The 16,248-nt window shown below is 36.7% G+C and overlaps 2 protein-coding genes across 2 annotated transcripts in view; both read left to right on the forward strand.

Annotated features, from left to right (window-relative positions):
• The first annotated feature begins 1,203 nt into the window (after window positions 1-1,203).
• cxcl8b.1 (chemokine (C-X-C motif) ligand 8b, duplicate 1) lies at window positions 1,204-6,586 on the forward strand. The gene is made up of 4 exons (XM_067452048.1): window positions 1,204-2,250; window positions 2,341-2,470; window positions 5,762-5,830; window positions 5,986-6,586. Exons 1-4 carry the CDS (start codon window positions 2,178-2,180, stop codon window positions 6,017-6,019), a joined length of 306 nt encoding a protein of 101 aa, XP_067308149.1. The 5' UTR covers window positions 1,204-2,177; the 3' UTR covers window positions 6,020-6,586.
• Window positions 6,587-14,827: 8,241 nt separating this feature from the next.
• The window catches only part of LOC137087267 (interleukin-8-like), a 4,044-nt gene continuing 2,623 nt past the window's right edge, over window positions 14,828-16,248 (forward strand). Inside the window, exon 1 of the mRNA XM_067452051.1 lies at window positions 14,828-15,164. The gene's annotated coding sequence lies outside the window, so the exon portion shown is untranslated. The remainder of the gene's footprint in view (window positions 15,165-16,248) is intronic.

A 16,248-nucleotide genomic window follows, 5' to 3' on the forward strand; every position in this document is an offset into this window, starting at 1 on the left:
CACCATCGTGGTGGTGTTCGGCGTTTGCTTTAGTTGGGCTCTTGACCCTTGGCCCTTTTGTTAAGTTACTGTTTTGCAAGTGTTTTAGAAAACATTGTTCAAGCAGACCAACACATCTGTTTTGACGGTCAAACGAGTGCAGTAAAGTAGATTGAACAACTGCTTTCCTGTGGTTTTGTTTACTTTGGGGATATAAGCATTTATTTAAAAAAATACTCTGATTCAATGAACATCATTTGTAACACTGCAGGGATTTATGTGAGATTGTCAAATTTATTTGAAAGTTGAGACACACTTAGTCATCCATCATACAATCCTCTACAATGGTGGCAATCAAAAATATTTATTCACTGCAATGAATAAATGTGTTTTGTATTTTGGCATGAAGCATGTCTTTGTGTTTCAGATGCCGAATGCCGTTGTCTGTCAGTATACCAAAGGCACAAAACATGTTTTAAACAGAAAGTCAATAATGACAGTGTTATTTATACACTCACGGATATCAACTTTCAGTATCTGAAACGCAACAGAGGTGTAGAAAATGATCTTTGTCACACCAACTGACTCTAAAACTTTTCAATATTTACGCAAGTCAACAACTATAGAAAAAGCAGCTGTTTAAACCACTTTAATACAGTCATTTGACCATTAAAGCAGACATATTTATCTGTTTTTTTCAAAGCAGATTTTTTTTTTTGAAAACAATTGCTGAAAAAAAAGCGACTTAATAAACATCATAACGCCCAACTAAAGCAAACACTGATCACCATAATGGGGACTTCAAACTAAACATTTTCAACCAAACATAATCTAAACGTCTGTTTAATTCTCAATAAGAACTGCTGTAGACATCTGACAGAAATAAAGTCAGTCTGTTAAGTAATAAATTGCAGTTTGTGGAGTTGTTTAACCCTCCTCTGCTGAGATCTTGAGATATTTAATGTCTTGTTTTATCTTCATTTCCTCTAAAGCTGGGAAATTTGTGCTGTGATATCTGAGGTAATCTAATACAAATGAGCACCCCCCCCCCCATCCACACACACACAGTGCACAGACTGTCAGAGGAGTTGGAATTACTAAGCACCTTAAAATGTCATATCTGGGGACACAATCACCTCTGACATTTTATCTCATTTTTTGAAGTGCCCACACTATTTCTGAGTCATCAATGATTTGGCTTTTTTGCATTGTTGCAATGGTTTTCCTTAAAGGAACTGTTGAAAGAGTAAGATGACACAAGCAACTAAACTGATGCTTAACAAACAAATCGCCTAAAAATATAATTTTTAATGAACTAAAAAGGCTCCAAGCATGTCTGTTTGGACTACCAGTATTTATTTTAGACTATGGAGATTTATGTGTAAATTTGTGGGGGGAAAAAAATTCTAATAACATCAAAACAACATCAATATTTCTCTGAAATGTTGGTCTATTAACTTTTGCTCTACGAACACATTTTTGTTTTTGTAATTTTATTTTAATTTCAAAATTACTGTGGGTGCACAAACATTTCTAAACAAAATGCAGCAGAGGGAAAGGACAAATGGGTGTATGAGCGTAGAAAAGAGGCTAAATGTATTTTAAATGAGTAATTTAGAGACAAATCTAACTAATAGATGGAGAGAAAAAAAATCAACATAATTTCGGGTTTGTTCACTTTTGGGTCAAAACGTACCTGAACGCAAAAGATGCAACAATTAATTTTAAAAGATTGTTAAAAAATCTTTATTTTTATGTTCATTTTGACAGTCTTGACACATGTTTAATGTAAAAACTTCTAAGGATGCAATAAGAGAGTTTATGACTTGGAAACTCGGGTTATCCTAGAGTTTCCCAGTAGTAAATACGACTTGAGAGGGCATTCAAGTCCAATTAGGAAATTCATATTTACGATAATTTCAATAGTACATGAAGGCAACATGAACAAACATGATAAAGGCTAGAGGTAATATGTATTTTTATGTTTGCATGTAAAAGGAATTGCAATAAAATAAGCCATTGAGAGGCAGATTTCTTTGGAAGAGAAGATAAGCCAGAAGTCATAATTGCGCAACAAGCCGTGGCATATAGTGTGGGAGTTTCCCTCTTTAAAAGCGAGAGTGTTGGCCTGTGTTAGACTACAGCAGACTCTCACTCGACTCACTCACTGACATTGCTCAGCACAAAACTGTCTCAGAATGAAGTTCACCGTCGCAGCCTTCATGTTTCTGATCTGCTCACTGCTGTCCACAACAGCACAGCTCCAGAAAGGTAAGCAGAATAACATTTATACGCATTTTAAATCAAATCATTTGCAGATATTTCATGCTGCATCTTACACCAATTCTCTCTCTGTCACAGCTGGTACTCAGCGCATCTATCTGCGCTGCCAGTGTCTTCAAACTCATTCAAAACCACCGATCCCTATTAAGAAAATAATCTCGTTGAAGGCTTTTCCTGCTGGACCACAATGCAAAAATGAGGAGATCATGTGAGTGTGAAGACTTACCAAAGCAAGACCCATCAATCAATCAATCAACTTAATTTATATCGCGCTTTTACAATAACGATTGTTTCAAAGCAGCTTCACAGTGTTAGACAGGACAATACTGCATTTGATTTGGCTGTACAGTCCTTCTGGAGAACACAGTGATGTTATCAGCTCATTTTAATTTATCATATAACGACAATGTTGGCACATCAGTATTATAGTTTGCAGAATGAATTAAGACCTAATAATTTAATCTCCGTTGTATATTTAGTTGCACTGTAAAAAATTATTGTTGGTTTAACTTAAAAAGGTAAGTAACCTGGTTGACTTAAATTTGAGTTTAGTCAAATTAAAAATTTGAGTTGATACAATGAAGGAAATTGGTTTAATAAATAGAAACTCAAAATATTATTGTATCTGAACCACATAAAAAATGTGATAAATTATGAAAATAGCACTATTTGGCATGTTTCACTGCGTCATCAGAAATAAAATACACACAATTACCCAATATGCTTACAAAATCTTTTAATAATATTTTAATAAAGGTTGTCGAATCTCAAAAAATGTTCATTGTATTAACTCAATTTTAATTTCAATGAACTCAAAATTTTAAAGCAACCAGGTAACTTTTTTTCTAAATAATTTTTTACAGTGTGAATAACTTAGATCAAATTTTTAGTGTCCCCACATGATGTACACTACCAGTCGAAACGCTCTTCATTATTACTTCTTCAAATAAGACGCCAGCATCTGTCCAGATTCCTCACTCCTCCTCCGAGGTGCATCCGTGTAATATTTGAGGAGTGTGTAGATGGTGGACACTTGCTGATGCTTTTCTTTCACTAATGTGAATGATTTAAACAAAAGCCTTCATATTAAATGATCTATACAGTCACACGTGTTCAAACTTTGGTTGGTAGTGTGTGAAAATGAAAAACTGATGATGATGCGTGGATGGTTTGTCTGGGATTTACTCGCCATCATGCTCGTCACCATTGGAGATGTTTAGCTGAATGCCTGAGCTGTTCTTCTATATATATATATATATATATATAAAATATATATTTAAAAAACACCTTTTTTTAAAAGTATTTTTATGAAAATGCACATCTTTGACATCCTGCTATAACTAACTACACTCTAAAGCAGCCTTTCTCAAAGTGGGTGCCGCGGCAAAATCTGAAATTTCATTTATAAAATATATTTGAATTTATATAAATACATTCTTCTTCTTTGTATCCCTTTCGCACGTACGATCACACATTCACACATGTGATTAGAACGGGCAGTGCATCACGTTCATTCAAATGTGCTTTCGCGTTGGCTTGCACCGAGTCAGAGACAGGCGTGCTCAGAGCTGTCATATATCACAACTTTTCAGTGTTTTCAGCCACATAATGTTTATTTTGGGTTTCATACATATACGTACTAAAAAAAACAATACATTTAGAGTTTGTAAAATACACAATGATGAAAAATGAAGAGGCAATAATAATCCTTTCCATTATAATTAGTTTTATTCATATCAGATACACATTGTGTCAGTAACTTTAAAGTTGACTCTATTCTTCTCCCAGTTCACCTGCCACTTACTTTGGTGCAGATATGTGATCGCTTTTTTTTCTGTCACCACTTGCACGTGAGGCGGTTATCGATCTCAGCTAATAGATGAAAGCATAGACAGTAAAAGAAATGGACAGAGCTATCCCATTGACTTCAACGGCGGAAAGTGATGTCAGTATAGGAGCACTCACTTCCTGATGGCTGAGCGAACTGCGCAGGCTCAGACTGAGCTTGAGGACGTAGATGTGACGTGAGCCTCCTGTCTGACAGCTGTAGGTCTTCTAGTAGTTGTGGAAAGTGAAATCTGAATCACGTTGTTTAAATATTTTCTCCCGTTGCTTTTCGCTCACTATGGGCTTCTCTCCATTCTTCCCCCTTGACTTTATCAGACTTCATGTCTCCACGTCCCCCCGACTGTCTCATAGACAGTAAAAGATTGCTTCTGAGCGTCTCCTCAGGTCTATACGGTAATTTCTCAACTGTGCGACAGAGTCTCGTTGGTTATGACGCAATCGTTAGCCTATTTTTACAAAAACAGCTTCTGCGGGGCGATAGTGTAAGATACAAGGTAATGAAGCCTTTTATGCATTGTCTTGTTTCTTTAGAAATAAACAATGGACAAATGGAGTCTTTAAACGTCTCTGATGTAAAGTTATTCACTGTCAAAGTGACGCCAAAATGAATGGGAGTCAATGGGATGCTAACAGCAGGTGATGGCTTGGTTAGCAATGGCAGCCCCTAGGGGTGGAACGCTTTCCGAGCGCAAGATTAACCCCTTGATCATCATTCATTCAGCTCTGTTTTTGCTGCGGTGTGTCACATGACAAGCAATGACGCGTCACCATGGAAACCATAAAGTGACACATTAATAACGGTCACGCTGGGGGTCAGCCAGAATGTTTTACATTTGCGTGTGAAAGGGTTAAACATATGAGAGGATTAATAAAATTGTAAATTAATTTTAGATATATATATATATATATATAAAATTAACCATAAAAATCTGTCTCACATCAGTAACTGTCATGACGTCCTCACCGGCGTCGTGTGACTGTGCAGTTGGCTACATTGTTTTATAATTTAACCGCGAAAATACATTTGATTTCACAAAGAGCAAGAAACAAGCAACAGCAGCATGGATCATTTTTTAAAAAGAAAAGCCCCACAAGAACCGGACAGTTTTTACTTTGAAATGGAGTATTATGCTCTGTTCATTACTGTCCGGTCTAAATAAACAGGACATTTGCATTTAAATTTGGGTTATGTAGTGTTTTTAAAATATATTTTAAACTGGGGTGCCTTGAAATTTTATGCACTTTTGAAAGGTGCCCTGACTGAAAAAAGTTTGAGAAAGGCTGCTCTAAAGAATGCTGGGTTTTTAACCCAATGTTGGGTCAAATATGGACCAACCCAGCAATTGGGTTGTTTTAACCCAGCGATTGGGTTGTTTTCATACCACGGTTGGGTTAAATATTTGCTTAAGACAACCCAATCGCTGGGTTAGTCCATATTTGACCCAGCACTGGGTTGTTTTTTACTTTTTAGAGTGTACTTTTGTGTTCCACGGAAGAAAAAAGTCATACAAATGATGACCGAACGTCTGGGTTTATTTTGGGGTGAACATTAAAGTCATGATTTACCAGAATGTCCCTTATAATCCCATGCAGATTTACAATGTAATAATAATAATGATGAAGATTATAAATAATCATTTGTTTCTTACAGTGCTCAAGTAAAGAAAGGAAGGATGTGTCTCAATCCTAAGGCTGACTGGGTGATTGCTCTCAAAGAAGAGTAAGTTCGTCTAACATAATTTGTCACTCTTGTTATTATTAATAATACAAGTTGATTTAAATCATGAATCATTTTGATTAGTACTTTTAAACTCAGACACAGCAGAACCTTTCATCCTTCAGATTGTAATGTACTTTTTCTCTTCATGTTTGCAGAGTTAACAAGAGGAACGACACAATGCGCACATGAAGAGCAATTACTGTCCTATAAAATGATTTTATTTATCATCTCTTGGTGATGAATGAAGTGTACAATGTGAACATGTGCTTTTTTTATAAAATGTGAAGTTATGTTTTATTAACTGTACACTGTAAAAAATTATTTAGAAAAAAAGTTACCTAGTTGCCTTAAAATTTTGAGTTCATTGAAATTAAAATTTTGAGTTAATACAAGTAACATTTTTTGAGATTCGACAACTTTTATTAAAAATATTTTTCAAAGATTTTGTAAGCATATTATGTAATTGTGTGTGTTTTATTTCTGATGACGCAGTGAAACATGCCAAATAGTGCTATTTTCGTGATTAATAATTTTTTTTATGTGGTTCAGATACAATAATATCTTTAATAAATAGAAACTCAACTAATTTCCTTCATTGTATCAACTCAAATTTTTAATTTCAATAAACTCAAAATTTTAAGGCAACCAGGTTACTTACTTTTTTAAGTTAAACCAACAAAAACCAACCAAATTTTTTTACAGTGTATCTTTGACTTTATAGTTTTTATATTATATTTATTGGTGTTGTCTCACTGAATTATATGCTGATATAGTTTTAAATGATGATATGCACTAGGAATAATAAAAATATTTTTATTGTCATAATGGATAGTGTTCCTTTTTGTCATATTGCAAACATCAACAATTACTGTACATTAAAACAGGAGCTATTCACCATCATGTCATTACAAACCTGAAATCGGAAAATTAATGTTTCCGTGCCATTTGAATAGGGACTGAAACTTTCAAGAGAATATTAAATCTGTCTTTAAAATGGGCCATACGTCTCCTGAGACCATACAAGTTATTGAACCTCATAACATCTGCTCTCATTCACACCTTCATGCAAATGTGAAGAACATTCTAAAGAACCTTCTGTGGAATGAAAAGGTTCCGTGGATGTTCTTAATGGAACCAATGGAACCATTGACTTCAAAAACAGAGAAACAATCCCTGCCGTTATAAAGCTTGGATTAGCCAGGACGTTTTTAATATACAGGTGCTGGTCATATAATTAGATTTTCATCAAAAAGTTGATTTATTTCACTAATTCCATTCAAAAAGTGAAACTTGTATCAGTCTGTGTGTAATGAAAGAATATAATATACATTTCAAATGTTTATTTCTTTTAATTTTGATGATTATAATGGACAACTAAGGAAAATCCTAAATTCAGTAGCTCATTTGAATCTGAATATTACTTAAAACCAATATAGAGAAAGGATTTTTAGAAATCTTGGCCAACTGAAAAGTATGAACATGTAAAGTATGAGCATGTCCAGCACTTAATACTTAGTTGGGGCTCCTTTTGCCTGAATTACTGCAGCAATGCGGCGTTGGATGGAGTCAATCAGTCTGTGGCACTGCTCAGGTGATAAGAGCCCAGGTTGCTCTGATAGTGGCCTTCAGAGCTTCTGCATTGTTGGGTCTGGCATAATCTTCCTCTTCACAATACCTATAGATCTCCTATTGGGGTTAAGGTCAGGCGAGTTTGCTGACTAATTATGAACAGGGATGCCATGGTCCTTATGCAGGTACTGGTTGCTTTGGCACTGTGTGCAGGTGCCAAGTCCTGTTGGAAAATGAAATCTGCTTCTCCATAAAGTTGATCAGCAGCAAGAAGCATGAAGTGCTCTAAAACTTCCTGGTATACGGCTGTGTTGACCTTGGACCTCAGAAAACACAGTGGACCAACACCAGCAGATGACACAGCACCCCAAACCATCACTGACTGTGGACACTTTACACTGGACCTCAAGTAATGTGGATTGTGTGCCTCTCCTCTCTTCCTCTGATTTCCAAAGGAAAAGCAAAATGTACTTTCCACAGAGAATATTGGACCACTCAGTAGTCCTTTTTGTCTTTAGCTAAGGCGAGACGCTTCTGATGCTGTCTGTTGTTCAAGAGTGGCTTGACACAAGGAATGCGAAGCCGAAACCCATGTCTTGCATATGTCTGCGTAGTGGTTTTTGAAGCACTGACTCCAGCTGCAGTGCACTCTTTGTGAATCTTTCCCACATTTTTGAATGGGTTTTGTTTCGCAATCCTCTCCAGGGTGTGGTTATCCCTATTGCTTGTACACTTTTTTTCTACCACATCTTTTCCTTCCTTTTGCCTCCCTATTAATGTGCTTGGACACAGAGCTCAGTGAACAGCCAGCCTCTTTTGCAATGACATTTTTTGTCTTGCCCTCCTTGTGCAAGGTGTCAATGGTTGTCTTTTAGACAACGGTCAGGTCAGCAGTCTTCCCCATGATTGTTTAACCTACAGAACTAGACTGAGAGAGCATTTACAGGCCTTTGCAGGTGTTTTGAGTTAATTAGCTGATTAGAGTATGGCACCAGGTGTCTTCAATATTAAACCTTTTCACAATATTCTAATATTATGCAACACTGAATTTGAGATTTTGTTACGTGTGTTGGATGCAGCAGAGAAGAGGAGATCCAAGACTTCCAAACAAAATGGGCTTTATTGAAATCAGACTCAGAACGGAACATCAAACACCATAAACTTAACTTCAGACCGGACAGGGAAGGAATGAACATGAGGGAACTAAATACACACACCGAAGACTAGAGTAATGAGGGGAACAGGTGACACAGATGACTATTAACAGCTGAACAGAACTAGACTAATCAGGGTAACTTTGGAACAGAAAGGTGGCAGGAAACTAAACAAAGGAACATGTGACCAATGAAAACAAGAAGCACAGGGAGAAAAACACAACCAACACAGACTGAACATGTAACAACATTTTCTTAGTTGTCAGTTATAATAATCAAAATAAAATAAATAAGCATTTGAAATATACCAGTCTGTATGTAATGAATGGATATAATATTCAAGTTACAATTTCTGAATGGAATTAGTGAAATAAATCAACAACATTCAAATTATATGACCAACACCTGTAATTCTGATTGTATTCGTCTGAAAGAAGAAAATCATACACATGACTTGAGGGTGAGTAAATCATGGGCTAATTTTCATTTTTGGGTGAACTATTCCTTTAAAATGGCCTGTGGCATGTCTGGTCTGCTTGGGAGTTGAGGGTGAACTTTGCTCTGTGTGTGTTTGTGTATGTGTGGTAATTATGATTAATATTTAAGTGCACATTCCCTTGTAATCAGCCTTCCAGGTGGTCAGTTTCAGATCCTTTTTAGCTGGACTTATTTGCTCTAGTTAGTAAGCTTAAATCACATTGTATCTGGTCATGATTCAAAGCACATAACAAACAAGACAAAAGTACATTTATTATTTTATTTATGCTTTTTAAGATCGATGACTGATGACATTCTGCAATCCAGTAGTTTTGGCATAATGATGCTAAGCTGAGAATTTGATTACTGATCTGAAAACAATCTCCAAGATCAAGATTTCATGTCCATTTATGTAGGTTTAGGTTTGACAAGGCAGTATATCACAGCACAAAACCCTGAAATGTGTCAAACGTAACATACTCATACACAACCATTATATACACCTGGTTTAAAACAAGCTGGGAAGTAAAATCAAGTAATTCTGACATAATATGATTACCTTCTGTGAGGTACAGCAGAAATAGACTTCAAACAATCAAACACCTAAAAGTTATTTGTAAAGAAATTTAAGAGCACATGGGATAAAAGAAAGGTTATGTCTTTTTGTTTTACTCCTTGGCATGACAAATGTCCTGCGCTGGAGCATAATGCAGTGCATATGAGACGCATTTAATGGCGTATTATACATACGAACCCCCCACCCCACCACCCTAAACCTACCCAAGCGCGTGTCATATATACGCCCCACTAACCTAAACCTACCCAAGCGCGTGTCATATATACGCCATAAAGTGCGTCTCATATGCACGTGAAAAACAGCGTATCATATGCACGCCAAAATGAGTTTTGGCGTATACATTCCACGACATTGCACACTCGTACTATTTATACGCATTTATGTGTGATCGGGTTGCTCACTCAGTGATGGGAGTGTCGAAGTCGGGATACATATTCAAAGGTATGTTCTGTTACGTTTAACTTAAAGAAAACTATGGTGACGACTCAAGTGCAGGAAGGGAGGGAATTTATTAAAAACCACATAATTCAAAACAAAAACCCACGAGAGGGAAAACATTAAAGGGGTGGTAAAACACGATTTCACTTTTCTAACTTTCGCTAGTGTGTAATTTTGCTAGTTGAGCATAAACAATATCTGCAAAGTTACAACGTACAAAGTTTAAAGCAAAGGGAGATATTTGCTTTTTAAACTACAGTAAACAGCCGGTAGGGACTACAGACATTCCTGCAGGGTTGCTGATATCACATGCCCCAATATGTACATAAACCCCTCCTCTGAGAATATTAAAGGAGTACTTCAGCGCTGGAAAGATGAATCTGTATTTAAACTGGGTCATCAATTTAGTAGAAATGTGAAATTATTTTTTAATTTGGTGCTTTCTAGACTGAGAAAAGACAGAAAATGTATTTTTGTCTCATGGGGATGAAAGACTACAATTCCCAGAATGCTTCGCTTCCCTGTGAGGCCATTCTCAAAGCCATCGCTACTAGATTACTGTGACTGAGTTGGAGAAGACACTACAATTAAAAACTGAACGTGTCTGTTAAATATGACGATCAAGTCGCCGCGTGAGTCTCACAGCATTAACTCAGATTAGGAGTCAGATTACATTTAACGTCATAAATGAGCTCTCGTGATGAGAGCTGAGGAAATCGCGCCCACAACAAATTTAAATTAATTTAAGAAGTTAAAACACTTACATTGCTTATTAAAACACTTATATTGCTTAGCATCCGTTTAAATGAGTGCCTGTAGCTGAGCTGAGCTGAGCTGTGAGTATGATCTCTCATCCCCATGTGCGGGTTGAAAACATGTGGAAATGGCTCCCTCTGCTGGCTGTAGTCTTTAGCCTTTGGCCAAACATTCGAAAGATGACGCAAATATCGTCAATTTGCATCACGAGAGGAATTTTTCCAGAAATAAAATGCATAAATATCTCGTCTCAGGGGGATATGAGGGGGGAAGCACAATCATTTGAATATACTCCAGGGTTTCTACTGATACAAAGCCATATGCTAATCGCTGAAGTAGCCCTTTAAATAAGGGGGGCCGAGGCCATTTTCTATTGCTGTGGAGAAGAGTTGTTGTGGTTTAGTTGGTAGGCTGGAGTGTTGTTGCTGTAATGCAGACGAAACGCTGTTATTTTCATCCAGATTGCAGGTCCACTTTGTTCAGCCTTCCTAGGGACGGTGGAGTTAGGGATCAACGGTTAAAATGTATTTTTAACTCGGCCCCTCATAATCATTACCCAAATCTCGCTCTCTGTGCTGCACATATTACGGAGGAAAGCTTCCACAAGCTTCTCGAGTTCAATGAAGGATTCGCACAATGGCTTGTCATGAAAGATGGAGCAGTTCCAAATTTAAAACCACAAGCTGTTTTCGGGCAACAACCTGTAAGTATGATTCATTTTTTGTCTATGTAAATTATTCTTTTATTAGAGCTTTTATGTATTGTTTATCTCCAGGCATGCCAAACATGGTTCTGTGTTTGATTTGGCTACTATTAGTCATGTGCCCCAACAAGTAAAGTCATACCATAATGATACCTTTATAAATCATTAGCTAATGATTTATTAAAGCAGACAACTGGAAGATGAAATGCATGACTTTGACCCCTTGTGGTAATTAACACATTCATTTACATTATTAGTTAATATAATATGTTATTAAGGAATTTATATATTATGACACATTTAACTAATTACAATTTAATGATTACTTAATCTATTAATGATGTATAATCTTCATTAGTTGCTGATGTAGTAATCATTAATAAATGGGTTAGTTCACCATTAATGATACATTAATTCATGATTATCTGTGCATTTGTTAAGCATGAATTAATGCATATTAGTGCACCCGTATTGTAAAGTGTTACCAAGCTAATGTATAGTGTTCGTTTGGGGTTAATAACTCTTGTGACAGATATTTGTCTATAATCATTCTAAAAATGCAAAAGGTGCCATTCAGTATCGATCACTATAGATCCGCAGTCTTTACAGACTACCGGTGAAGGTGAGGGGCGTGATGTTTCCAAAACATGTGTACTAGACGGCTAGCGAATCAGAACACACTGGGCCAGCTAACCAATCTGAGCCCATTGCGTATTTTTGAGGGTCCGGCTTCATAGAACTCGGAAACCATCAGACCGTTTTGACAAGAAGGGACAGAGCAGTGTAGAGTAAAGTTAAAATATATGAAAAATAATGCAATTTTTTTTTTTAAACGAAGCATCAACACATGTTACAGTGCACCCCACAAACACAATCAAGCCTTCCTGTCTTCAAAAGAACGTGTTTTACCACCCCTTTAATAAAAACAACAAAACAAACATACCAGCGGATCCGACAAAAGCCCTATTAGGACAGTATTTGTTTCTCATGTGGACGTCCATAAAAATATATTTGCATGCCACCTCGGTGATGAACGCGTGCATTCGGATGGTGATTTCTTCCCGGTGAAGGAGCGAGTTTAGTGATCATGCACACCTGGGAACGCTGCTCACGTGCGCAGTCGAATGATTGTTTGTCTGCGGTAAAAATGTCAAGTGCTTGGAATAAATTATGATTTAATTTAATAATAGGAAATTATTCATTTAAAGTCTCCTGTTTAAAAAATATGTAATTTAAAAAATGTGGAAATGAGCGAAATTAACCGCAAATTTAACCTATAGGCCTATAACATTTCAAATGTTTACGTGTTTTCTTTCTTTCTCTTTTGAGCGGTGATGAAAGCTTATTCGTGTAAATAGTTTCCAGCATTTCTGTAATAAAAGTGTAAGCTAGATCTTTAAAATGCATCCAAATTTTAGGGAAACGCAATGATACGGTGGACACTGTGGACAAAGAGGATATAAACATGCAGTTCATTTTGAAACAATCTTTTCTTGAAAACTTAAACGCCATAAAGTGCGTATCATATCCATGCGATGTGAATTCGGAGCATCAGAGATGTCGTTAAATCACCACACTACCTCGGTGTTTGTTGGAGCATTCGGCCGGGGATTGTTACGCAGGTGGTAGGAGAAAAACCAGTAGCAGTATTAACATTAAGTGACATGGCATCTGACGCACAGGAGCCAATGGCATATGTCGCGACACACGCAGTGGCACTTCCGGTTCTCATTGGCATATGTCAGTGGATAGTGACATGTGTCGCGACACACGCAGTAGCACTTCCGGTTCTCATTGGCATATGTCCGTGGATAGTGACATGTGTCACTGACACTGTCACGAAACGCTGACACTGGCAGTGACACTTAGTCGCGGAACATGTCGCTGTATGTGACACTCACTGGCAGATGAGCTGAAAAACTATACTCACGTAATTGTGGCACAAAAGCCAAAATAAATATCCTATTTTCGTGACTTTTTTCCTCTCTTAAATAAATGTTAATCTAACTTGTTAAATTTGGTAATATGTGTTAGTTTGTGACAAGCAGTATCTGAGTGGCATGTACCACTGAATGATTTATGCAATGCCAATATTGGTGCCAATGTTGTTGATCACGCAAACTGCACGTCCTAGAAAACACGTACAAACCATCATAAGTCACTACAAATATCGCATTAACAGTCGCATCCGTTACTGTAGTAAAGCTTTAATTTTGCATCATGCTGCACGCTCTCCTCTAGGTGTCAGTATAGCCAGCACAAAGATACACCATAACTTAAGACAGTTGAGAAACATCAACGGGTGGTGTATTTGACATTTTGTTTGCAAGTTTGACGGTAGCAAAAACAGTATCTGATAGTATCAGAGTCTGATATGTTAAGACAAATTTGTAAATACTTTATCAAATTTATTTTTTGCATACTTAGGCCTACTCAGTCATGGCTTTAATATTTCACAACTAATTATATTGGCATTGCATAAATCATTCAGTTGCACATGCCACTCAGATACTGCTTGTTACAAACTAACACATATTACTAAATTTAACAAGTTAGATTAACATTTATTTAAGAGGGGAAAAAAGTCACGAAAATAGGATATTTTCAGGACATACAGCGACATGTTCCGCGACTCAGTGTCACTGCCAGTGTCAGCGTTTCGTGACAGTGTCAGTGACACGTCACTATCCACTGACATATACCAATGAGAACCGGAAGTGCTACTGCGTGTGTCGCGACATATGCCATTGGCTCCTGTGCGTCAGATGCCATGTCACTTTATGTTAACACTGTCTCTCAGAAAAACACTGACATTTTGGATTCGGACGGCAATAAAATCACAGACTAGCCCCTGTAAATGATGAAAATACCTTACGATCCCATGAGAAACATTTACCGTCCGAATAGGGCTAAATACTCTGGCTCTGTCCCAAATGGCACCCTAAACCCTCACAGTTTTCGCACTTTCTCGGAGTAATGCCGCTTTGACTGCCGGGTAGAAGTCCTCTGCGTAGCTTGCAAACTTGTGGGCTCAGCTGAAGTGCGCATCGAGGGCACATACACTAAAAATGATGGGTTAAAAACAGAGGTGTTTCTAGGATTTTCCTTTTAAGGGGGCTTAGCCCCCAGTGAGGGTAGCCTATGGAAAACATGTTCACACTTTAGTTTAGGGTCCAAATTGCGCTATTAAGTAGTAGCTTACAAACATGCATACCCCATAGGATATTGGCTGTTTATTATTACTTATAAAGCAAATATTAACACCTTCACGCTCATATATATAGAGAGAGTAACTACTCGTTGGTCATTAAACAGTCCACGCTTCTGAAGTAGGCTACTGATGTCCTTTAGTACTCTCTTTTATATATACATTTTGAGACACCGTGAAAACTAAAATGTAAAACAAAGACAACAAACACAAGTTTTACATACACCCATAAAGACCCAAAATCAAATAAAGAAATACATTAGATTAACTCATTGTCAACGGGATGATACAGTCTTGCAGGTGACAATCGCTGATGGTTGACTAGCGGTGGTGGAGACACAGGACACACACACACACACACACATATATACACGATGCGGGAACACGATGGAGACTTGGAAGTAGCTCTGGAGGAAGGCATCATCGAAGGAGTCCTTGAAGTAAGCAGAAGGGTAAGTACCTTTCACAAACGAGCCCGGACAGTGATGAGTGTGTGTGAGTGTCTTTTGTGCGGTGTGACGTGGGAGCCTGGCGTGTCTGTGACAATAATCCATTATACACTGATTTATAAGCATTAATTAGTCCGTCGTATGGTTCCTTTATAAAGATGCAGCCTGCATTGCTATAATGTTATTATATTATAGTTACAAATACTTTTTAGTAACTCCGATTTCTGTCAAATGAGTGAACATATTAGTAATAGCCATGTTGTGTTTTTATAAACACTTAATGATATCATTATAAACCTCTGTAAATGTATCATTGATGGCTTTAAGTAAAGTGAAAACATAGGCTGCAATTTTCGTTAAACATTAAAAAATACGATTTTTTTAAATATGAAGACATGCTCAAGTTGTTCATTTGTAAATGTAAACACAGAACAGTAATTTGTGTAATAAAAATAATGGAAAAAACACACATATACAAACATTACATACTAGCAAAACACCGCAACATCATTTTTTAAAGTATAATTTGCTATAAGCAATGCCATATATTATATAAATATTATATTATAAAGTGCTATAAGCAATACCATGCATATGGCTGAGGAGATTTTACCAAATCAAAATTACCATACGACTAATTAATACTTATAAATCAGTGTATAATGGATTATTAGCATGCACATTGAAAAAGCAAATGCATTCCATAAAATAATATAAATGTAACAAATTTTTGTAATAGATCTTAATGAATCTGTGTAAACATTTATCAAATATAGTAATCCCTATAAATAAGTATAAATAGGGCTATAATTTATTATAAGCATGGGCTTAGAAAGTACCGTAAAAAGACTTCTTCTTTTATTTATCCAAAAAAAAAATAGTACAAACTTTGCTTATTAATACTGTGTGCCTTTTGCCCTGTGTGTCTGTGGGATAAAAGCCTCATCTTTTTAAACTAACAAACCATTTTTATGATTTGTTTTGACACAAAATCTGTTGCTCCATCAATGAGCAATACGAACATGTATTTATTTTTCTGCAATCATACGCTATGGGAGAAGCAGGTGTGCCTTTAGTCCGTTTGATT

This window comes from Pseudorasbora parva, chromosome 1, assembly GCF_024679245.1.
Source record: "Pseudorasbora parva isolate DD20220531a chromosome 1, ASM2467924v1, whole genome shotgun sequence".
Taxonomy (NCBI): domain Eukaryota; kingdom Metazoa; phylum Chordata; class Actinopteri; order Cypriniformes; family Gobionidae; genus Pseudorasbora; species Pseudorasbora parva.

Coding starts and splice junctions, on each gene's coding strand:
- cxcl8b.1 (XM_067452048.1), top strand. CDS start 2,178: ATGAAGTTCACCGTCGCAGCCTTCATGTTTCTGATCTGCTCACTGCTG. Junction 2,251..2,340: donor AACAGCACAGCTCCAGAAAG/GTAAGCAGAATA, acceptor TCTCTGTCACAG/CTGGTACTCAGCGCATCTAT. Junction 2,471..5,761: donor TGCAAAAATGAGGAGATCAT/GTGAGTGTGAAG, acceptor TGTTTCTTACAG/TGCTCAAGTAAAGAAAGGAA.